Source organism: Vespa velutina, chromosome 3, assembly GCF_912470025.1.
Source record: "Vespa velutina chromosome 3, iVesVel2.1, whole genome shotgun sequence".
Taxonomy (NCBI): domain Eukaryota; kingdom Metazoa; phylum Arthropoda; class Insecta; order Hymenoptera; family Vespidae; genus Vespa; species Vespa velutina.
Window position 1 is genome coordinate 1,007,529 of NC_062190.1, and position 24,972 is coordinate 1,032,500.

Genomic DNA, 24,972 nt, shown 5'->3' on the forward strand with positions numbered 1-24,972 from the left:
TCGTTGAACGCACCTAGAACCGGGAAGCTTCCGGATCCAGCTTCCGACTGACTCTACCTACGTTCACGTTTCGTGCTACCGAGCTTAATTAATAAATGGGGATTCGATTTGACTCGAATAATGTAGGAATTAACGACCTTCTGCTACGGTCGATATCGTTACACGCTCTACCACCTACGTTTACTATCTACTTGGATTCTTCCGTCATTGAACAAAACATTATATTAAACCGTTTATACTATAACGATCAACGTACGTATTGCTATCGATATAACTATTACGATGATTTCAATTTGCTCTTTGTGATTTATTTTCATTGACATAAATTTTATAAGTTCGATGTATCTCCCGAATAAGGAAACAATTGCCCATGTAGAAAATTTTCTTCAAATTATATTTTAATCATGTATAATTTGCTTTAATAAGTAATAATTTGATTACTTCTTTTAAAATAATTCATGTTATTTTGTTTTTCTTTTTTCTTTTTTTTTTTTTCAATTGTCACAAAAAATCGAATAAATTGAGGGAGAGATGTAAAGTCAATAATGATAATAAAACGATATGGCAAAAAGGATAATCGAAAAGGTGCCAATTCGAAATAACAATGGTAAAGGGGATAAGCTTTAAATTCTCAATATGCGAGGGTTGTTCTTTATCAATCTCAATTTTCATGACTGATGGCGGGAATTGCCAGCTGTATGAGATCCTTCTTCGTTGTACACTTTTCCCGTTTAGTTCGTCCCCTGGCTGAGATACCGTTTGTGGGATGCATGTATGCATTGCGGTAACACGAGCACGTGGCGCTTCTACCTATTCTATTCTTTCTCTCTCTCTCTCTCTCTCTCTCTCTCTCTCTCTTTCTCTGTATATGTATGTGTATGTGTTTCTCTTCGTCTTTCTCTTTAGAGACACGTGCTGCTTGCGGTTCTCTTTGTTTTCGTTGTTTTCTTTTGAATCACTTCATTATACCGTATACGGTGCATCGTAACGTAGTGTGAGTTAAAGAAAGAGGGAGGAAGAGAGAGAGAGAGAGGGAGAGAAGAATACTCACGTAGGATGTATCGATACGAAGCTGAATCAATAGAAACGATGGGTTAAAAGGACCATTGACCATCTTCTACAAATAAATGTTACTCTTTGTAATTTCAAAAATATATTCTCAGCTAAGCTATAAATCTTTAGGTTTTCGTTATATCTTTATGTTGAAATTTATTCATCCGTTCATCCGTTCATCTGCCCATCTATTTCGTCTGTCTATCTATCTTTTTCTTTCTGTATTTTTTTTTTCTCTTTTAATCCATTTCACGACAATGCGATTGTTTTAGATCAATCAAATATTAGTCGTTTGTGTATTAAAAATCTTTGAAAAAAATCTTATTGGAAAGTGACAAATAACGGGATAATTTTGATTTCAATTCGTTTCAAAAAATGTCCTAAGCTGCGCGCGATAGTATTTATTTTAACACGAACACATTTTTCAATATAAAATATGAATACATGATTGCATTGCATAGCATTAGAACGGGTGAACTGTCGTTGATACTTTAGGGTAATTATTATTTCTAAAAGTCTGGCCAATTACGATTTAATCAGATATTTCTTATCGAGAATTATCAAGGATAAATAATCGAAAGGGTTGATAAGAATCACCATGATAAACTCGAAACTAACGTCGAAACTTTATTATAAATAAAAATGATTTTCCTGATTCTCCTTAAATATAATGATTTTGAAAAATTTGTCAAATAAATTAAAACAACGTTACATACGTTAATTCTCAATTGTTAAATTACAATCATATATCGTATAATATATACGGCACTTAATACTAGATGTAAAACAGTGGGATTTATTTACGAGTATGTTATGTGTATTATTAACAAGTAAGTCAGTCGCTTTAATGATCTAATAATTAATTCACGATTGAAATGACTTAACAAATAATTCGATATAATGATATTTAATTAATTCGCGAGTAAAGTGAGTTCCATTTGAATATATCATTTAAATGTGAAAAATAACAGATTCGTTTTTGATACTTACTTTTTCTTTTTTCGCTTTATTGCTTTCGACAGCTTTTCATTGACAGTGGTTGATCGAATGTACAACAGATGTAATAGATCTCTTTATCTCACTAATTGTCAAACGACGATTTCTATTTAAAATTGGAAACATTCTATTTAGAATTAGCATTTACACAATAATCACTAATTACACACCAACATACGTTTATTGCTTTCCGCGTTATAATGCGGCGTATCTTACGCGATACTTACGTTGTTATCGAGACATGACACGGCAGTATCAACATTACTTGTTTATCAAAATCAATGATCAACTGTGTTTATCTACAATGTCCTTGAAGGATCGATTGTCATGTGATCTTTTGGCCACGTGTCTTGCTGTTGTTATAGATCTTCGAACTCTCCTTGAACTTTCTGTCGACAAGTTTTAAAATCAAAATTAATCGTACTTCGTGATAAGTGAAATTATGAAATGAACGATTAATCAAAAATCTTCGATCTGATTTAATTCGAATATATCTATATAATTGTGCTTGTAAAGTGTAGGACACTTCAGATCAACTTTGAGCTGAATTAAAACAATTTACGCATTGCATGATTCATGAGTTTTTTTTTCTTTTTTTTTTTTTTTTTTATAATGACAGAATTGGAAATACATTTTCAAATCTACTGATTATTATTATTTCCGAGGCTTCAAAGAATATATAGTATTTTTTTTTTTTTTTTTTTTTTTTTTTTGGAGTAAAAATTATTCGTTCTGTATAAATGATGTGCACTCTGAATGTACAACTAGAAATTATTTTGAGATATGCACAACTCAGAATATATATATATATATACATATAAAAAATTTATAATTTTAAACAAAAATGAAAAATGATTTCGATGAAACGTATCACTTGCTATTGAAAGATCTAAGAACATTAAAACTTTGAGATCTAAGACGTTACCTTTCAAGACGTGAGGAGGAGTATTTTTCTTTGACGATACGAAACGGCCTCAATCTTTAAAAAAGATTACTGAGAATGTCAAAGATGGTCGTCGACTCGTCAACTCCGAGCCGATTGAAATAGTATTGTTTCAACTTGCAGAGCGAAGCATCCCCTATTCGTACAGGTGAGTTGACGAAGATTTAACGAGACATTTAATTGTGCCTCGTTCACAAAAGAATGGTCGCTCGGTTGACTGCCTCGCAGCAAGCAGAATACTCTCTATTTTTATTTTCATTTTTTATTATCTCTTTTTCTCCCCCTCTCTCTCTCTCTCTCTCTCTCTTTCTCTCTTTCTACGTCTCTTTTCTTCCTACCATCTTTCAGTTCTTGCTTTTCGAGATTTTGAGCGATTGAAATGACTCCAAGAGTCGATCGTTAAAATTGTAACGAATGTCGTTCTTAATTGTGTGTAGGTTGAAGTTTTTCGTTCATTATTCTTTATCTCTCTTTTTCTTTTAATGATTGAATCTGGAACGACCAAAATGTACGGGCAAAAGCGAAGTAATTTACGTGAAATTTGTAGAGTTCGTAAAAATGACAAAAAGTTGGGATCTTTTTAAGAAATCTATGTCACTGTTACAAATTGTATTCTTTACCCGTGCTTGTATAACGATAGCGTGTACGGTTGGTAAAGCGTCTTATAAAATTCGATTACGAAAGAGAGATGAGAGAGAAAGAGGGAGAAAGAGATAAAGATAGAAAGAGATAAAGAGAGAAAGGAGTTGCATTAAGTCGAGAACGTGAGATGCTTCTGATGATAGTAACGCAACGACAGTTAAGTTACAGACGTACCAATGCGAAGGTACCAATGCGATAACGCGAACGAATCCATTTAGTCAAAACGAAGTTTGAGAAGTACAAACCAGACCAAGGAATTAAGGGTGAGAAAAGACAAAGACAAATCGTTTCTCTCTCTCTCTCTCTCTCTCTCTCTTTCTCTCACTATATATATATATATATATATATATATATATATATATTTTCTTTTCATTTCTTATTTTCTACGCTCGTTTTTTAAAATGCATTTGCGTTATTAAAAATCATCGTTACGAAGAATAAAATTGCCGACACTTTTGCGATTCTCTTTAATAATATGATTCAATTAAATGAAATTTTTATAATTAGAAAGATAACACAAATTCTTGTAACCAATTAAAATCAATTTGATTTGTTGAGAAACGCGTATCTTAGAGGTACATTTCCTCGAAGAAAGAAGCATTAAACGCCTAAGAGAAGAAAAGGAAAGAGAGAGAGAGAGAGAGAGAGAGAGAGAGAAAGAGTGAGTAAAGGGATGATCCGACCGGGAGAAATTCCACGAATTGTACGAATTAAATGAGCCAGCTGGAGCAGTGACAAAGCTTCGTAATGAAGATACCAGCGAAGTCTTACGTCGAAGGTAAAGAAAAATGTGTGAGACGAGGGGGATAGGTAAAAGAAAAAGAAAAAGAAAAAGAAGAAAAAAAAAGAAAAGGAAAGGAAGGGCGATGAAGTCTGCAGGATGGACGTCAGCCGAGAGAAAGCCTGTAAAGTGTTTCGAGGCGAGTTCGAAAAGAGAAAAAGAAAAAGAGAAAGAGAAAGAGAAAGAGAAAGATAACGTAAAACCTGGTAGTTGTTGAAAGAGTATAGAGCTATGTGTTGTCGAGGTGAAGGTGAGCAAAGGAGAATAAGAAACAAAAGAAGAAGAAGAAGAAGAAGAAGAAGAAGAAGAAGAAGAAGAAGAAGAAGAAGAGATAGGCGAAGAAGAGAAAAGGAAAAGAGTTGCTGATGGGGTTGCTCCTGTGGAAGTGTTGCATATCGTATATAGAAATAGCCGGAGGCGCGCCAGATGCTGCCTGCAGCCGATGGAAATGTAAAACTGTGACAAGTCCCGGAATAAAGTGGCTGAATAAAATACAACTAAATCCCCCGTCGCCTGGTTGTTCGCCTGTTCGCTTGCCTGCCTGCCTTGCCTGCCTGTCTTGCCTGCCTTGCCTGCCTTCCTACGAACACGGCGACAACCATGAAGAACTCGATACAGCAAAGAAAGAAAGAAAGAAAGAAAGAAAGAAAGAAAGAAAGAAAAGAACGAAGAAGTGAGAAAGAATCACCGGAATATGTCTGTACGTGTATCTACTGCACACTCATTGTTTCTCGTCATCTTTGTCTTTTTTATTTATTTTTCTTTTTTTTTTTTTTTTAATCAGACTACTTCACAACGATAGACATCATCTGATTAAACTCAGACAGAAATTGGTTATAGTTTCATCATTTTGATGAACTCGATTTATTTTTGATCGATACTAAAGAGAAGAAACGTTGTTCTTTGTTCGAGACAATTAATGTCGAGCTAATATGAATTTTTTTTTTATTTATTTTTGCTATTATTTTCGGACAAGGCCAAGGAATACGAAGAAAATCGACCAGTAGCGAAATCGTTTCTCTTTTTACGAGGATTGAATTTATTTCTTTGCCTTTGCGTTTTCATCTCCCTTTAGCAAACACGTAACCGAGCATACCTTGGATGACTGGATGCATTATCTCCTTGTTCGGACAACGTGTAAGCGTAATTAACACGGCGCGGCTCATAACGAGGACGATGTACGCATTCACACTAACGAGAGCAAATTAGCTCGTTTCTGCCAGTTTAGCTTTGCCTCCTTGCTGCACCGTCGGATCTCCCCTCTCTCTCTCTCTCTCTCTCTCTCTTTCTCTCTCTTCCTATCTTTCTCTCTCTCTCTCTCTTTCTCTCTCTCTCTCTCTCTCTCTCTATTCTCTCTTTCTCTTCCATTCCCATGTCGCTGTTTGCGGTCAAGAATGCAAATTTGGTCGTTTCGCGTCCGAGTACTATACCCGCTTCACCGAACACGAATTTCTGTCGAGTTTCGTTGACGAATTCAGTGAGCCAAGCGGTTTGTGGCGTGGACTTTCAAAATTCATGATCAACGTGTTACCCTTCCTTTCTCATTGCACTATACGCGTCGACATTTTACGCGTTTCGAAGACAAGCTAACGTAGACCCACGTAGGAATTCCATGGATAGTTTGAAGTAAATTCCTTATTAGAAAATTTTCACCGTCATTTTCACCTACGTTAGTATGTACATACATATATACATATATATATATGTATATATATATATATATATATATATATATATATATATAATTATTTCTTTTTTATTTTCTTTCATTTGACGACATCTAACGTTTCAAAATCATACAATTAGAATTATTTTTCAGTTCGATAATATAATTTCAATTGATGGAAACAATAAAATATTCAATTCTATTATTAATAAATCGTTCTCTCTCTCTCTCTCTCTCTCTCTCTCTCTCTCTCTTTATCAAGTTACGGTTCTTCTTTTATATCTGATTTTATATCGAAGCTTGAGTATCCCGTTATCGGGGAAAAGTACAAAAAAAAAAAAAAAAGAATGATAAACAGAATCGATCATGAACGGGCGTTACGATATCTCCAGCTCGATTTCGAGATTTCCATGGGATCGGAATTCTGGAGTCTGATCTGCCCTTACGTTCCCTCACTTTCTCAGCTTCTGTTATAAATATATTTATCCCTTTCACCGAGGATATTCCTCTTTTTCCATCAGAGCCCTGCAGTATCCCAATGTGGTCCACGGAAAGTCTATGTCCGTTCTACCGGAAAAGAGATTCGGAGCTTGATAAATAAATTCTATTGCAAAGAAGAGAGCTTTCTGTTTCTATCCTTCGTACATACACTTGTTCTCTCACCCCTCTCTCTCTCTCTCTCTCTCTCTTTCCTTTTCTTTTTCTCTTTTTCTCTCACATATTCACATACTTTCAGTTACTCAGTTTTATCCTCTCTTCATCCTCAATACAATTCTCCGTCGCATGAATGAACGATCGCTTTAACCATTTTATGCACCAGAGTGAAGTGTTACAAATCAATCGAAAGGGAAACATTGAAATGTTACGAGAATCGAATTTGAACGAAGATAAAGAGAAAAAGAGAGAATGAGAGAGAGAGAGAGAGAAAGAGAGAGAGAGAGAGAGAGAGAATTCTTCGTAATACGAGATCTCAAAACAAAATGAGTCTCGTTAACGATAGGATCCAAAAAGACTGAAAAAAAAACTTTGTTTAAAACAACAATCAAAATCATCTCTTTTCTTTCTTTATATATTTTTACCTTATCATTCGTATTTTTTTCTTTCTTTTCTCTCTCTCTCTCTCTCTCTCTCTCTCTCTCTCTCTTGTTTTTACCATCCGATAAATCGAAATGCAACGAAAGGTTTCGTTAAACGAAACACATCATGAGTCAATCGATCGAGGTATGGTTTCGTGGGAATGTAAAAAGGAAGAAGAAGAAAAGAAGAAGAGAAAAGATCCTTTAGGATCGTATTTTCTATCTCTTTTCTTTCTTCTTTATCGATGTTTACGAGCCGACGAATTTACAGTGTTTGAAGTACTTGTCCAAGTTGAAGTGGAAAGAAAGAACGAGAGAAGACTGTCTGGAACCTTATGGCTCGCGAAACGTTTACGAGCACTTTTCAATGCTCGTTCTCAAGCCTGCATTCGATTCTCTCTGAGATAAAGGAATACGATAAATAAAGCAATATGATTAAATCGTAAACGTGTTAAAAGACCTCGTGGACACGTTTCATTTCTTCGATCTTGGTACATATACTTTTCGTTCTTTTCTCACGGTGTTCGTGAAAAAAAAAAAAAAAAAAAAGAAACATTGTGGTGACATTAAATCGTAATCATGCCATTTCTAGTCCAGGGACTTAACAGTAACGGCAGATCGTACCTTCGAACTTTACGGAGAACAATGTGAAAGATATTTCTCGATAGTTACGACAGAGAGAGAGAGAGAGAGAGAGAGAGAGAGAGAGAGAGAGAATAAATAAATCGTTCCATCAATCCGTCAATATTTCATTTGATCGTTAAAATATGATTAAAAAATTTGTTTTATGATTTTTCAATTGACATTCGATGAATCGATTAATTTGATTATAAACCTAAAATAATTATGAGACAATCGAAAAAATATCTATTTTTAAGTCGGATTATAAGAAAGGTTAAAAATAATTAAAATACACGCGTAAAATTAGGATCTTGTGAAGACAGCTGTTTCAGTTATCATCGTGCCTCTTCATTGCTTCTCGCTTTTTTGATATCTTCGCTGTGGAAGACTATGATTAAGATAAGTCGCGCTAAGAGGAATAAAGATAGTTAAGAAAGAAAGAGAGAGAGAGAGAGAGAAAAACAAAGAGAAAATAAATCTGTCATTCCATCTGATTGAAATATTTGCTTTATGATTTTTCAATCTACTATCAATCTAATTTTCAGTCTAATTATGAAACACAATCGAGTATAGTCTGTTTTCAAGTTGGATTATAAGAATGCTCAAAAACAATAAAAATAAATGCGTAAAATTATATGTTTATTATCAAATAACGTAAAGACCACTGTCAAAATTATCATCGTACCTCTTCATTGCTTCTCGCTTCTTTGATGTCTTCGCTGTGGAAAAGTATGACTAGGATAAGACGTGTTAAATGTGTAACAGGAACAGAGACTAATTGAGAGAGAGAGAGAGAGAGAGGGAGAGAAAACAAATATATCATTTCATCGTGTCATTGAATTACAATAATTACATTAATTTATCAAAATAATTGCTCCAATGATTTTTCTTCAGGTGATGTTCGTTGAATCGATTAATTTGATTAAATCAAAGATAATTATCAGATAATCGGGGAAAAAAAAAGTCTACTTTTAAGTTGGACTGCAAGAAGAAAGCTCAAAAAAAAAAAAAAAAAAAGAAAAGGAGAATGAACGGATAAAATTAGGATGACGTGAAGATCGCTATTCAAGTTATCATCGTTTCATTGCTTCTCGCTTCTTTGATATCTTCGCTGTGAAAAACGATGACTGGGACGAAATCTAAGTTAAGTGTCTAAGAGGAATAGAGATACATAGTTGAGAGAAAAAAAAAGAGAAAGAGAGAGAGAGAGAGAGAGAGAGAGGGGCGAAGGGGGAAGTGGAGGGGAGAGAGGAAGGAGAAAGCAAGTAACAGACGCATTTTCCTCAGAAGTTCGTTCGAAAGGGATACTCGATTCTCGAGTAACGACGTAGTTCATGGAAGAGGATATCTTCTCGCGAATCCTCCAGTGGTGGTCGGTCAGGTTTGCGCGCAAACAAACCACAGTCTCGGATTACAGCGGCTCTTGTAAAGATAGATAGTGGATGCTAAGAGATCACCATCGCAAAATGATTCTATCTTATCGCGAATGCCATTCTTTTTCTTTTTTTTTTTTTCTTATAATATTCTCCTCCTCTTTTTTTTTCCTTTTTTCTTTTTTCTTTTCTTTTCTTTTCTTTTCTTTTCTTTTTTCTCGATCAGCTAAATGTTTTCTTCGTCGACGATTCAAGCGACCTTTCCGAGAAAGAGAAAAGAAAAAAAAAAAAATGAAATTATTGTCCTTGAAGTCGAGATACATGTCCTTGAAGTCGAGATATCTTCTTAAGTCGTAAAATTAAATATTATCTTTTTTTTTCGTTTCTTTTTTTTTCTTTTTCTTTTTCTTTACATTTCGCGACATTGTACAACGGAGAAATTTGTGGGAAATATTGAATGCGTAATAGTATTGAATTATATTTTCGTGAATGTTTCGTGTTTCGTTACTTTCATGGTAGAATCTAATCAAGGAAATTGAAGAAAATGATGGAAATTTTTCGCTCTAGCGCGAAAAAGAGAAATTTAATCGTGACTGATCCATATCATTAAAGCTTAGACCAGTGCGATACGAGAAGAAGTGAAAAGAGGGAGGGATGATAGAGGAAAAGGTTCAAGACAATTCAAAAAAAAAAAAAAGGGATTGAGGGTCGTAGTTAAGGAAGGGGAGTGGATCAACGAGTATCCAGATTTCCCCAGCGATTGTCTCAAAAAGTCTCAGAGAGTCTCGTCAGACCATTCATCGACGACGTGCCGAGACTTCGAATCTTGAAAGTTGCATCCCTTCGTTCAACCACCCCACCTATTATTCCATCTCAAAAATATCTACACGAAAGAGAGAGAAAGTTGGATCTCATCTTCATTCATACTTTCTTTTAAACTTTGTTTGTTTTTCTTTGTTGGTGTTCTTTGTTTTCTCTTTCTTGTTTTTTTTTCTTTTTCCTTTTTCTTTGTTTTTTCTTTCTTTTTTTTTTTTTATTATCAACAACTCAACTTTAACATTACCGCTGATTGAAAAAAAGTATTCATAAAAATCGATAATTCAGCCCTTCTATTTTATATCCATCTGCAAGACATTCGAAACGTATATATATATATATATATATATATATATATATATATATATATATATTTTTTCAATGATTTATTACATTAATTTATTTATATTCTTAGGCTATTATTTTAAATAATTTCAAACATTACAATAATTCTGTCATAATAATATTGAGAATTAATTTGATATTATTTAACAATTAATCTATCGAGATTTTAAACTTAAGAAAGAATAAACATTTCCTATGAGAATATTCGAACATCTGCATAAAAAGATCATAAATGGACGAATTATTAATGAATGATTTATCATTCAAAAGATAGTCTGTCGAAATTAATTGTCTTTCTTTTGTTCGCATTTTTCTTTTTCTTTTTTTTTTTTCTTTGTTTTCTTTTTTAGGATATAGCAATGTAGAATTTGTAAAGATAATCAATGAGATTTGTCGATTTATGGTCTAACATATCAAGTGACTTGAATTTAAAGTACCTTGAAAGAGGTCTATCTTAAAGTATCGTATATCGCTAGGTAGAGTACCAAGGTGGTCCTGAGTTCACGGATTTCACGCAGCCAGACGCCGATGATGGGACTTTACTTGCACCGTGGGGGTAATTATTCAAGCGGCATCCCTCATAGCAGGGAGTGAAAGAAAGAAAGGGAGTCACGCAAAAGGGAGGCTTTTCTGAAAGGCGTCATCCATCACTCCATGAACATATACCCACGAGTGCACTGAAATAATCGGCCCTGTTGGAAGGGAATGTTACTTGTTACGATCTCACCGAGTTCTTTTGATACTTTCTTCCTCTTCGTTAGAATTATACTGTGAAGACAAGTACCTCCGTTTCTGATGAACAAGTATACTTGAACTAGGTTGGCCTAAAGCGAAAGACCAAAGTTCACAAATTTAAGATCACCTAAGGATCCGATTTTTTTCGCGAATTTTTTAAGATTTTTTTTTTTTTTTCTTTTTTTTCCCCCTTTTTTTTCTTTCTATGCTTTCATTCAAACCAAATTCATTAGGATCGATTTATTTACATTTACTTTTGAACAAAATTTTAATCTTACTTCTCTTTTCTTTTTTCTTTTTCGATCGACATTTCACTTTCGTTTTTACCAATTTCCTCGCTCATAAAAAAAAAAAAGAAAAAAAGAAGTAAAAAAAAAGAATTAAGAATACTTCACAATCACAACGTAATACACACGTTCGGTCTAGAAAAATCTTAAGAATGAATATATAATGACGTGGGGAAAAGAGGATGTCCATTATGAAGGATCATGCGACGATTGATTTAGCCACTTTCGTTAATGTTTCTACGATATTTTAGTAAACCAAAATGTTTGATAAATCAAAATTCATTCGAAATGTCGTTCGGTGAATCCAACCGTGTTATATGTCTACGCAAACGTACACTTTTCCTTCTTCTATTGTCCCTTTAAGAGAGAAATTCGCAACAGGATTGATACAGGGACAACACTAATCGGTATTATAATATCGAAGTGGTCTTTAGGATTGAATAAAATGTAGTTTGTTATAGATACACTTCTGTATTTTCGTAAATGCTTACGGGATCGAGGCGTAATTTCTCTCTCAAAGGAGGTGAGTAAGATGAGAAGAAAAGACCAATACCAATGACCGCGTACTGTTTCCAATTTAACGAGATAACTCGATATCACTTCGTTCCCAGGTAACCCAGTTGGTATCTAGAACCAAATTAGCAAAGTTTCGCGCATAGAAAGTAGTAATGTTTATGAATAAATCCGACTAGGAACGTTCTTTATCCCTTTTCTCTGATACCTTGCTCGTTACATTTTCCGAAATCCCTTTCCGAGATTGAATCTTTTGAAAAATCCCGATCGAAAAAAAATTCCTTCCGATAGGTTTTTTTCAATTAAAAATTCAAATCCAGTTTGCTTGACTCGTTTCAAACGAATGAAACTCTCCGTACTCTACCGTACATATTTGTACTTATTTCGCACGTCATATTTTCTGTAGTTATCTATATACGATATATATGATACCCGATGTCGAATTAGAAGACTCACCCGTGAATTTAATTAATTTAATTTAAAGCTCGAAGCGCTTTACGCGAAACATCGTATTAGCGCTACCCTCTAAGCAATTAATTAATTTCATTTCGAATCGAAAAGTTCCTCGCGCGAGTGCTCCGTTCGGAATTAAAACGTTTTGTCTTTTTTTGTTCCCTTTCTCTCTCTCTCTCTCTCTCTCTCTCTCTCTCTTCTGCTATTTTTTTTTTCTTTTTTTTTTTTTTTTTAATTTTAAGTACTAGCCCGAGATCGAATGGTCTTCTTGATTTCACTTAAGCCCATTCCTCTCGTCCTTTCCTCCTACCCTCTTTCTTTCTTGAAGGCAACCGAATTGAATCACTCGGTAGGAATCATCAGTGGATATCCGAACGAACGAGCACAGATATACGCTGTGAGTGAAAGATTCTCAAAGTCATTCGGCCGTACCTAACGAGGCACCTGTGTAATGAGGTTAGCCGTGAGCTTCGTGGCGCGCTAATTTCCATCGTGAATTTAATAGCACTTAAAAGTGCAGTTGGATTAAGCAGACCAGCGAAATCAAATCAACTTCATGATCGCACGAGCTCACCCTTTGCCTTTTTGTTATATCTACCTACCTACCTACCTACCTACCTACCTACCTACCTACCTACCTACCTATCAACTTACCTATCTACCTACCTACCTATCGAATTTGTTCTGTTTCTCTTTTTGCTAATTTCTTCGGTATTCGCGAGATGGAAGTAAAGAGAGAGAGAGAGAGAGAGAGAGAGAGAGAGAGAGAGAGAACAAGCATTATAAAGTTTATTTAGAAAGCCAGATACGAAGTTTTAAATGGAAAATGGTGAAGTTCTCACAGACAAAACGTAAAATGAAATCAAAGATTAATTAATTATTACTTCCGAAAATTTTCTTCCTAAATTGTATTTTGATGCAATTTGGAATCAGTGAACTTATGAGTCGGAAATATTATATAACGTAATAAAATAAAATTTACATCGAGATGAAAAAGAGAGAGAGAGAGAGAGAAAGAGAGAGAGAACGAATCGAGAATTTTGTAAATGATTGGAAAAGGTATTAGCAGTAGCGCGGAGAGACCACTTTTCCTATTTCGTGAATGTATCATTAGTATTCGCAGAGGTAGGAAGGTAAATGCCGTTTTTTTGCATCGCTTCATTGACAACATGCATCGGCGCTGCACCAGGACCGATTTATAAAGCTGCTTGCGAAATTAAGAACCTGTACATCTGCAATCCCAAATTAGTATTCCGTCTGACGCTTCTCTAAGTTTCGTGTTAGAAGATGCAAGTGTGTATATATGTGTATATACATCTGTGTATAAGAAAGAGAGAGAGAGAGAGAGACGATGGAAAGCACGCGCAAGGAAAGCAATATCAAGATACAAAGGCAATGCATCGTGGCAGGAAGGAGCCAAATTCACGCTTCCTTCCAAGTACATATATGTGTGTGTGTATGTGTGTGTGTGTGTGTGTGTGTGTGTGTGTGTATGCAGGTGTATACGTAGAAAACTAATGTATTTCTACCGCCGTTAGGAAAAGTTATAAATGGTTAGGGCCGAACGAAGTTAAATGAATAAAATGAAATGAAATGAAATGAAATGAAATTTATTTAAATTTAATGAAACTAATTAAATTCGATCCAGATAAGATATAATTATGATCGATAATAATAATTAAAGAGATAATGGAAATGTAATAGATAATTTCTAAATTCTTCTAGAATAATTTCTATGATCGATCTTAAAAATGAGCAATGGAAAACGTTAGAGAGAGAGAAAGAGAAAGAAATAATGTGTACGTTTTGGAAATGATCATATGAAGTAAGAGAGATATATCGAGGATCATTTTCACAAGAAATGGAGACATAGGGGCTTATGTCTCGACGTTGAAAACGTTACAATATAGTCTTCGCACGATATGTTTTCATAGTCGATTGCGTGAAGGTCGCGAAATGTTCACGATGAATGGCCTGCGGAATGATGTTATTAAAAAAGGAAGAAGGATGTAAGGATTATGGTTTTGCCGTCTAGACTGAAGGAAGCAAAAGCAATATTGTCTATCTTCCGATATATAAATTTAAGTGCACTTTATTCAATGGGGTTTTCCTTTTTTCTTTTTTTATAATGCGTTTTTTTATTGACGAAATTATTACCATTGAATATATTACATATACATATGTTTATGAAACAAATATATCATTCGTACTCTTGATATTGTTAAAATTTTGATCAATGACACAAGCGATAGAAATAAATAATATACAATATAATTAATAACATTATTTTGTAATTAAAAACGATTAATTCTTTTTAAGTGATTAATATTGCATCGAGAAAAAAATATTCGTACTCTTGATATTTTTTAAATTCTTATCGGTGACACAAAGTAAACATACGAACACTTATCAACGATGTAAAAGTAAAAAATTCTTATCAGTGATACAAGTAATATAGAAACGAATACATATAATGTAATCAATAACATTCTTTTGTAATTAAAAAATGATCGAATTTTTTGTTTGTTTTTATTTTAAATGATTAACACTTCATTCACAGAAAATATTTCTATGTATATGCTTGTAAAAAAAGCCTAATAATAAATCAGGAGAACGAAAAGGAAAAGTCTTAGAAAAAGTGGATAATTAAGAAAAAGAAGAAAAAGAAGAAGAAGAAGAAGAAGAAAAAAGAAAGAAACAGTTTCTCAGGATTATAAAGCCAAGAAGATTTACCTCGTCATTGTTACAAACTTATATGAAAGCAGGAACGACAATAAAGACGTTATGTCCTCATGGATCAGAAATGATTGAATATGCGTTGGAGCGAATTAGCGGTGGGCGTTGAATTAAATATAACAAGCGGGTAAGTTTGCTGAAGGAGAAAGAGAGAAAGATAGAAGGAGAAGAGTGTGGAGGGAAAGGGGGAAGAGAGAAAGAGAGAGAGAGAGAGGGTGGGAATGAATCGTCGTCGGATGTAGTTGCTATTAATGTCACCAGCCCTAACCACGGATCATGGGCACCGTAGAGAGAAGGGTGCATTCTTAATCAGGTATGTCTTTCGTTACAACTCCCTCCCTTTCTTCGTTTCTCTCTCTCTCTCTCTCTCTCTTTCTTTCTTTTTCCTTCTTGTCACCCTTCTCGTATTCGTCCCTTTCCATAACAGGATGAGATAATAAAGCTTCCTACGTAGAGAACCCCAGAAATCTCATTCGACTAGTTAACATTCCATGCCCAATATCATGGTAATAAATGTGCAGCAATATGGTACGTTTGCAGAAGCAGTAATGGCGGAGTTGTAACGCAGATGCCCAGGATGTTACGAGAGTAACGTACCAAACGTTTTTCAGTTTCGTACGATGAAAAAGATTTGAAGAAATAGAATCTCGTTCTTGCCTTCTGTTCATCTAATATATTGTATTCCCGAATATATATATATATATATATATATATATATATATATCCGTGCATATACCTATCTAGATAGATATGTATCTATGTATCTATATTTCTCGATTTATCGCAGCGTTATTTCAAATTTTTATTACTCTCACGGGCTATAACCCAGTTTGAATTTGCGTATGAATTAATAATGCAATTTATGATGAAAATTTTTGATCGTATTAATAGCGGTACATGGTACGGATGTACATCATTTACATACGTGATATAATAATTATAAGTAAATTGATAATAGGATCAATTGCGCGCGTGCGCGAAACAATTGCTGTTTGCTAACGCCTGCGTAAATTGTTTCATATTTCATGAAATTTCAAGATTTTCAATAATTTCTATCTTACGCGTTATCGTTTGTTAGAAATTATAAGAGAGAGAGAGAGAGAGAGAGAGAGAGAGAGAGAAAAGACAGAGATACGATTGTACGATTCGTTAGCAACACATTTTTCCAACGATCGTTTATTCTAGGATCGCTAATCGTTTTATCGTCTCGAGATTAATGGGATCGCTTGGGTGCTTTTAATTTCTACCGTCAAGGATGCCGCCACTTGCATCGGTTCTCTGCCGCTGCAGAAAAGAAGAATGAGATTCTCGTCTGGGATAAACGATCGGTCTTCTCTTCTTATCCTTGTCCTCTCTCTCTTTCTCTCTCTTTCTTTTTATCTTTCTTTTTTTCTTTTACTTTTCCGCAGAACACGAAGGCACGAAGGTTAGTTCGGCGCCGTTATTAAAATCGTAGAAATTCAAGAACGTCCGCGAGACGAATAGATGATCTTCTTCGAAAAATGCGACCTTCTCGTCGAAACTTTTGAATCGTCCCTTCGACGAGATAAATCGACTTTAATTAAAACTCTTTCTCTCTCTCTCTCTCTCTTTCTAATCTCCCTCTTTCTACCTCTCTCTTTCTATCACTCTCAAGCAAGTGTAAATTCGAATACCAAAGCATTGAATCCTATTTTCTGTGCATCTTTGTCACACAAAGAACGCCCGTTTTCCACAAACTCAAGCTGCATCGCTTCTAGTGACTCTCTGATGGACACTGTATGACGTATTTCTCTCTGTCTCTCTCTCTCTCTCTTTCTCTCTCTCCCTATCTATCTATCTATCTATCTATCTATCTATCTATCTCATATGCAATTCACGTTGCATTGACATGACATTTCCCTTTGCACGACTCAACCAACATGGTGAACATTTAACGATCCGTTTGCTTTTTTAATCCGATGATTTATGTTCTCGTTGAAGCGAAAAAAAAAAAAAGTAAGAGACATTCGTGAATATGAATAAGAATATATGGAAAAGAGAGAAGAAGGATAGATCGCGTTATGTAATTATATAACGAGTTGTGAAGAAATTATGAGAAGTTACGAGTATAAACCGTTTGTGACAATTAGATGATGAAAGAGTACAAGGAAGAAGAGAGATAGTCAAACAAGTAGAAGATGGTTCAAAAGTTTACAATTCCGTTGCTTCCACGAACAGAACGTAAAGAGAAGTACTAGTGGTCTAAAACGAGTCGTGAAACGAGACGACCTTTAAAAACCTAGGCACCCTTCTCTTTCTCCTTCAACTCCTTCAACCCTCTTCGTTGCTGTTATTGTCGTTACTACTATCCACGTTCACAAGAAAGTCGTAGCAGTACGGGCTGCTTCTTTTCTTTTTCTCTCTCTCTTTCCTTTTTTCTATTTTTTTTTTTTCACCCTCCTTCGTTCTGCCTCTCTCGAAATGGCGCACTTTCGGTACGGAAGGAAAAACTTCCTACGAAAGTTACGACCGCCCTTCGTACACTTTCTTCACGTAAGGACTACGAAACCCTGCTGAAAGAACTTTGGATCTATGCAGGTTCTTACGGTTGGTTGCAGGAAGACGAACAAAAAGAATTCTTCGTGATTTAATTCGTTGATTATTAAGGAACGTTCAACTTATCTGTTGTATGTAAACTAACATACATAGATAAATATGTAAATTCATGATTCATACTTATATATAAGAAATATATAAACGAATTTGATCGTGTATCAGAAATATATATATATATATATCTTATTGAAAAGGATACTTGTAAAAATTATTACTTGTTAAATAATTATTATTGATATTTTGAAAAAAAAAAAAATGGAAAATATCTCTGACCATTAAATGATCTTTCTTTGAAATTTCTACGACTCTTAGTCACGGAAATAGTAATGTAAAGGACAAATGTTTACTTTGATATACTGACATACAGAATTTCCTGCAAGATTCTACACAGTCAACTGATGCTAACAGCTGAGGTAAACAATCTTTTATGCTACTTCTATGAACAGGTGTATTGATGAATAGTAATACATATGTACATAGAAGATGATATCGTGGATATTATAAAGACATGAAATGAAGACCATTTGTACAGGAAAAGAATTTATTTTTTTTTTATCTATGTACTTTGATAGGATCGATATAATACGATCGATATGGTCGATGTTTCATAAAAAAGTATTTTATATATTTATATATATATACACACATAAATTGTTAATATTTTCTTGACAATTTTTCGAGATTATTGCACTAATTTTTTTAATTTTCACTATATAAAGGACAATAATTAAAACATTTTCCCTAAATAATTCCTCTTGTGAGCGATTTATTGATTCCTTCTATTTTTTTGAATGATCTTTTTTTGTTTTTATTTATTTTTTTTTTTTTTTTTTGTATGTAATATAGATAGCGGGAAACGATACAAATGATCGAACACAGTGTTCGGTTGGTTTATCTAGAGAAAACAATTCCTGTTGTCTTTTATCTCCGTTGTTGATCCGCCTGGCGAAATCCCTAGAACCGTTGATACGGTAACTTCGGTAAATAAGGGTGGACACAATGCGCACCATCACCACCATCACCACCATCACTACTACCACCACCACCATCATTACCATCACTACTACCACTATCAATACTGTCACCATTACCACCACTACCATCACCATCATTACTACCACAACCAGGATATCGTCGTTGCTATTGCTCGTGACGTTAGTAGTGGTGGCGATACATACAGTGGTGCTCAACTTTAATGTCACCAAGCGGTAGTCGGTCGTTAGATCAATGCGGCAACATCAAGCGAGTATTAACCCAAAATGAGCGTATAATGGTTGATGTCGGGGATTTGATGTTGCCAAGCGAAGGACCGTCGTGCATCCTATATGATCAACCCTTCTCTATCCTCTCATCCTCTTCCTCTTTCTCCCCCTATTCTCTTCCTCCTCCTCCTCCTCCTCCTCCTCCTCCTCCTCCTCTTCCTCCTCCTCCTACTCCTACTCCTACTCTTCCTCCTCTTCACTTTTAGTCGCTGGCATACAGGTTGCAGGATATTGAGTTCGCATTATGTACGCTTTCATCGTCGTTAGAATTAAGCGATACGTCGATATATCCGGCTTCGAAAGCATCCAGCGCAGGTGTTGTACGCATTAGATTGTTATACCATCATTGGTTATATGAAATATAAAACGGACGATAAATTTTTATTCTCCGACCTTCTCCTACTCTTCTACCTACTTTTACCTTATTGCTTTCGTTCTTGGCAAGGTCAGAATTTGTCGTTCGTAAAAGTTTGTCTTAGCCGAGATGGCCTGAGATTTTATCGGTTGACTCTATTACTGTATCGGATTTGAAATTTCGCGACTTGAAAGAAAACACTTATAGGAAATTTTTTTTTCTTCCGTTCTTGATTTCTACGAACTTGTATACTATGTATAGTATATCTTGCTACTCACGTAACCTTATACTAAGATGTTTCAATTCTTAAAATTCCCAATATTGGTCTTTCTCTCTTTTCTTTTTTTTCTTTTTCTCTCTCTCTCTCTCTCTCTCTCTCTCTCTCTTTTATTTTTCTCTCTTTCGATTTTTCTCTTTTTTCTAGCAAAACCTACGGCGATATTGGAAGAGCTATCGGTGCCTTCTCATATACTCGTACTCGTTGGCATTCAATAGAACTGGACGAAATATTCGAAAGCAATTTCTTTATGATAATTCAATTTTTCCCTTCTGTAACTCGAGGCACCTTCCCTCTTTCTCTCGTTTTATACTCAGCGTTCTCTTCGGCCACCTCAATGTCCATCGTTTTGAGTACAAAAAGGTCATGCGGTTTAGACATACCTGACATACATACCTACGTCCAATGTTTGCGAATCTTTTATCCTGCAAATGGTCAGATCCTATACGGCAATATTGCTACGAACAGGAGCCTCGAAAAAGAATCCTGCGTTCGCCTTTTTCCTGAATTCATTTCGATGGAACCCCATAGACCCTTCTCATCTCGAAAATTCATAAAAATCGATCCTATCCGATCAATCTTTATTTACGTTTTATCTTTCTATCATCGTTTGATTCTCGACACGAATTTATAGAACAACTGTCTAAATTGTTAAATAATATGTCACAGTAAAAACTATTTTATGTATTTAAGAAATAATTTTTATCTATATTAATTAGGGTAATCCTGGATAAGATGACCGGTGGATAAAATTATCTCATATTTGAAATAACCCGATCAAGATATTTTCTAGATATAATCCGATTTTTCAGATATTTATAGTGATAAAATTGACAATTATTAATGAAACTTATGAACAGTGATCTTTACTTTCTTCTTTTTCTCAATTAAGAAATTAAGTAAGTTATTTGTAATATAAAAATTAAATAATCTCAAAATATATTATTCAAAGGTTATGTTTATATAAAGAACAAATCGATTATTATATTCCTGATTCTTGCATTATATGGTATGATTTTTTCGAAAATAATTGACTCATCATGCAATTTTAAACATTGTTACATTATTACGATATTGTTACGATCTTTACGATTACTATAAATCCGGCTATTTACAAGAGACAGTGAATTTTTATACTTTGTCTTAATCGTTTTTAATGACGAAGATCTATTATGCTCTTTTTTAAATGAATACAACTAGAACGACCAGAACAATTTGTGTCTTATATAATTGAACTCATATAATGACTCTTATGTAATGACTCATTTCTTCAAAATGCATTGTTATAATTTCAATTCACGAAGCATTCTTTATCCTGCATCTACCTCACGAGCTCCATTGGGTTCCATCAAAGAAATCGCTTTCTCTCATTAATTTGCGGAAACGCAACGAGCGATATTTTGTTGAAAACTTTCAGCGATTTCCAAACCTTCTACCGCCATTCTTATTTATTGCAATTAGTGAGTCTACAACTTTGATAATTAGAAAGAGACGGGGGACAGAATCTCCAAATTGACCACCATGATTGACCCAATGCTAGAAACGCAACTAAACGCGCTCTCGTAGTTGCGCCCTTTACAACAAAGTGTGTGTGTGTGTGTGTGTGTGATGTAATATGTAATTTCATGATGGACGTTTAATATTTTTGAACTTATGTTGATCTTCGTAAAGAAATTTTATCCAAGAAATAGAAATAATTTTTCATTCTGTCTAACGTTCTAAAAATAAAATTTTTTTTTTTTTGTTTTTACTTAGACCATGACACTTTGAATCATAGATCATTTTGATAGTCCGCATAAGATGATCTTCTGTATGGCAAACTTTTTTTTCTCCTTTTTTTTCTCCTTTTTTTTTTTTAGAAAAATCTCTTAACATTATCTTGAATTTCTATTCTTTTTTTTTACAGATATATACTTATATAATTTATGTGAATTATATTTAATTAAAATATTATATTTGGGGATATCGATTAAATTTACGCTATATTGAGGGTTTAAATAGAACTGGGTCATCACTACCCGAGTTATTTTCTATATCTATATATAGAAGATAGATATAAAAAGACGTTTTCTTTCTTCCATTCGCAATGGATTATATCGAATACTATTTCAATATACCCAACCCATTTTATTCATCGGCAAATTCATCCCAGCTGATCTTTTGACACATAAGCCATAAACAACCCCTGACAGTGTGTCGTCCTCTTTGCTCATAGAAATCAACGAATCCTCTTCCTCCCTTTTCGAAAATATCATTTTATATATATGTATGTATGTACGTGTGTATATATATATATATATATAGATAGATATATAAGTTATTTGTTCATAATCCATCCCGTATCAATTTATCTTAAGCATATCGAATCGCATATCAGTGAAGTTTCTCTCCCTCTTCTTATTTTCTCGTTTTTCCCCCATTTCATCCAGAGAAAAAAAAAAAGCACATCCTCTCGCGCAATTGACATTATCCGATTATTTCAGGGGTCGTCTATATCCTACTAGGAACTCTTACGAGGAACTCTTAGATGCATCTTAGGATTGCCACGAGTTTCGATTGTATTTTTGTAAGTGATGTTTACTGAGAAAACTTTGTCCACTTTGCGCTAATTGTCCAACTGTCTTTTATTCTTTGTCTTTATTTCTCCCTTCTCCCCCCCCCCATTTCCTTTCACCCCCTTTCTCTCTCTCTCTCTCTCTCTCTCTCTTTCTTTCCCCTTTTTCTTTCTTCCCTTTCTCTCTTGTTGCATCACGGAAGATATCCATCGTATCACCCTTCGTAAAAGTAAGACAAATATATCTTCTTGTTCGATCCTATCCTCGGTATCCCTCTTCATAAGTAATCTTTCAGTTCTTAAAAGATGTCCTCTTGAACGGTAAACTTGATAAACAAGCGATAAAAAGAATAACTTTCGACACGGTATGGTAAGAAACACGAATATGTCTCATGACTAAAAACAATTATATTCTCGAAAGAAACTCGGTAGAATTTTAACTTTGAATGGAACGTTTATTATTAAAGTTAACATTCCGCTTTCACATAACGAAAGATAAATATCCTATGCGGATTTTTTAATACTTTACGCACGAAACCCCAACGAAGTCGAATTGCTTAAAATCAATAAGGCCTGATTACAAGGTAGAGGAAAACTAAGTGTCCATTACCTTCACGCGTTTTAGTAAGTTGTTCGAACCAATAGGCACTCTCAACCATATATATATATATATATATATATATATATATAAATGTTACAATCGATTAGGGTTGTACGGGATTGTACAGGGGTTATAGGTATTCTCGGATATATTTTCTCGTACTTATTCGAAAAAGGATCGAAATTCGAATAAGTTAGGTAATATCGTCGAATATTAGAGACGCCAATCGCCATTTCCTATCGCAAGTTGCTAATTAGCACGCCAGATGGACAGAGCGTTTGCGGTAGTATTGGCTTAGTTAGCCAATAAGTCCTCCTCGTATATTGCGGTCACCGAGGGGGATTTAACGACGTTCCGTCGATCAGCCACTCTCGAGGTACCTCGTTTTCCAATCGACGATTTCTCTGCGGAGATGTTAGACCTTTGGGAAAGAAAGAAAGGAAGAAAGAAAGAAAGGCATTATCGGACTTGTAATTTCAACTGCACTTAATAGACTTAGAAAAATAGTTTTGTTGAAATAATCGTTATTAGAAAGAGGCTATCGGAGAAACCGGTGGAAGGGAGGATGGGAGGTAGATAGGGAGGGAGGGAAAAAAAGTAAAAATTGATTTTAATCTGTGTCGCCGTTATTGAAACTTATAAAGAATTTAATTATCGAGCCAATGTCGAAATAACTGTAGTTCTTGATTGGTAATAGAGCGAGCGCGCGTGCGCGTTATAGAAAGATAGATAGATAGATAGATAGATAGAGAGAGAGAGAGAGAGAGAGAGAGAGAGAGATCGAGGGACGAATGTTTAGGAATGCATTAACGACGGATTCGCGAGGATGGATGGAATGCGGAGAAGGATTTAGGTTCCGGCCGGTCGCAGCGTGTAGCCGTCGGCTATGTCCACTACGAAATCGATAATTTCGGTTTAATTAGACGACATTCCGATCGCCATTAAGAAGCTGCAGCACGCGAGGTTCGAACGTTTCGCGTTTCGAAGGGAGAACGGCACGGAGAGTGGCTTCGTTCGTGCTGATACGTCGCTGTCCTCTACGAGGACAACGAGTAGAACGAATCAAAAGAGAAAGAAAGAGAGAGAGAGAGAGAGAGAGAGAGAAAGTGCGAGAGAGAAAGAGTTAACTCCTGTGCGAAGTCTCCTAGATTATACGCTGGACGTTAAAGCGGCTTCGAAATAGTTTCCGGAACTAATTTACTCTCTCTCATGCTCGTTCCTCTTTCAGGACAACGACAAGGAAGAGGTCGACGACAATGGTGCCGGTGTTGGCCTAGCTACGAAGTCGATCTTCTCTTTATTTTACGTCCATGATGTTATACGAGAGAAATCGCTGTGCTCGTTAGCCCGACGTTTCTAATGTGAACACACCTTTCATGTGTCACATCTGATAATTGCCGTTCAAAGAATATTATTTTATATCTCGTATACCAAATATGACATATATGTATTAGAAAATGAAAGAATATGTCGATAATTGTTTAATAATGATTATTTGTTTATTTGTTAAATTTTCTTTTCCTTTCTATTTTTTCTTTTTTCCTTTTCTTTTCTTTTCTTTTCTTTTTCTTTTTTTTTGTTGCTTCTTCTTCTTTTCTTTCCTTTTTTTTTTTTTTTTTTGTACGAGATACAAATTACATCGCAATTATATAATAGACAATTATATGACGCGAAATAAATTCAATTTGTAAATTATTATTTAAATTGATAACGATTAACGTATTCACGGATATTAAATGTTAATGATTTTTGTCAATGAAGATTTTAACATCGTTGCTCCATTTTTGTTTCATTTTTGTTTTTTTTTTAAGGATTAATTCTCGATGAAAAAAAAAAAAAGAAAGTAAAAAGAAGAAAAAGAAAAGTAAAAAAAGAAACCTTACAAAATTTTAACTCGATTGAACTAATCGATAATCTCGTTTCTTTCAGGTGTCACAGTTTATCCTTCGTGAAAGCGATACTCCGGCAAGGAGTAACCATCGAAGTACATGAGAAAAGGACATGAACTACTCGCAAGGTAAGTCAACATTAAACGTTGCGCTCCACTTAAGGGAAGATATATGGTTAAATATAATGTACGAAGGGATGTGAGGATAAGCAATACGTGTATAAAGATAGGAATATATTGGAAGGTATGCGATGCAATGTATGTACAAAAAAAAAAAAAAAAAAAAAAAAATGTATGTACAAAAAGAAGTTGACTATATTAAAGATATATTAAAGGTAAAACGATTAAATTTAATTTACAAAAATATAAAACGTTTTTCAAATGAATCTACGTAACGAATTAGATAGAAAGACTAATAGGAT

General features: G+C 34.6%; 1 protein-coding gene across 4 annotated transcripts in view; it reads left to right on the plus strand.

Moving 5' to 3' along the window:
* LOC124947902 (uncharacterized N-acetyltransferase DDB_G0290199-like) overlaps window positions 1–24,972 on the plus strand; it is a 457,589-nt gene that overhangs the window by 177,081 nt on the left and 255,536 nt on the right. For all 4 annotated transcript variants that reach the window (XR_007100540.1, XM_047490690.1, XM_047490692.1 and 1 more), the window contains exon 2: window positions 24,592–24,679. Coding sequence is in view for 3 of the 4 variants with exons in the window: in XM_047490690.1 (XP_047346646.1) it covers window positions 24,664–24,679 (16 nt within the window). In the remaining variant the exon portion in view is untranslated. The remainder of the gene's footprint in view (window positions 1–24,591; window positions 24,680–24,972) is intronic.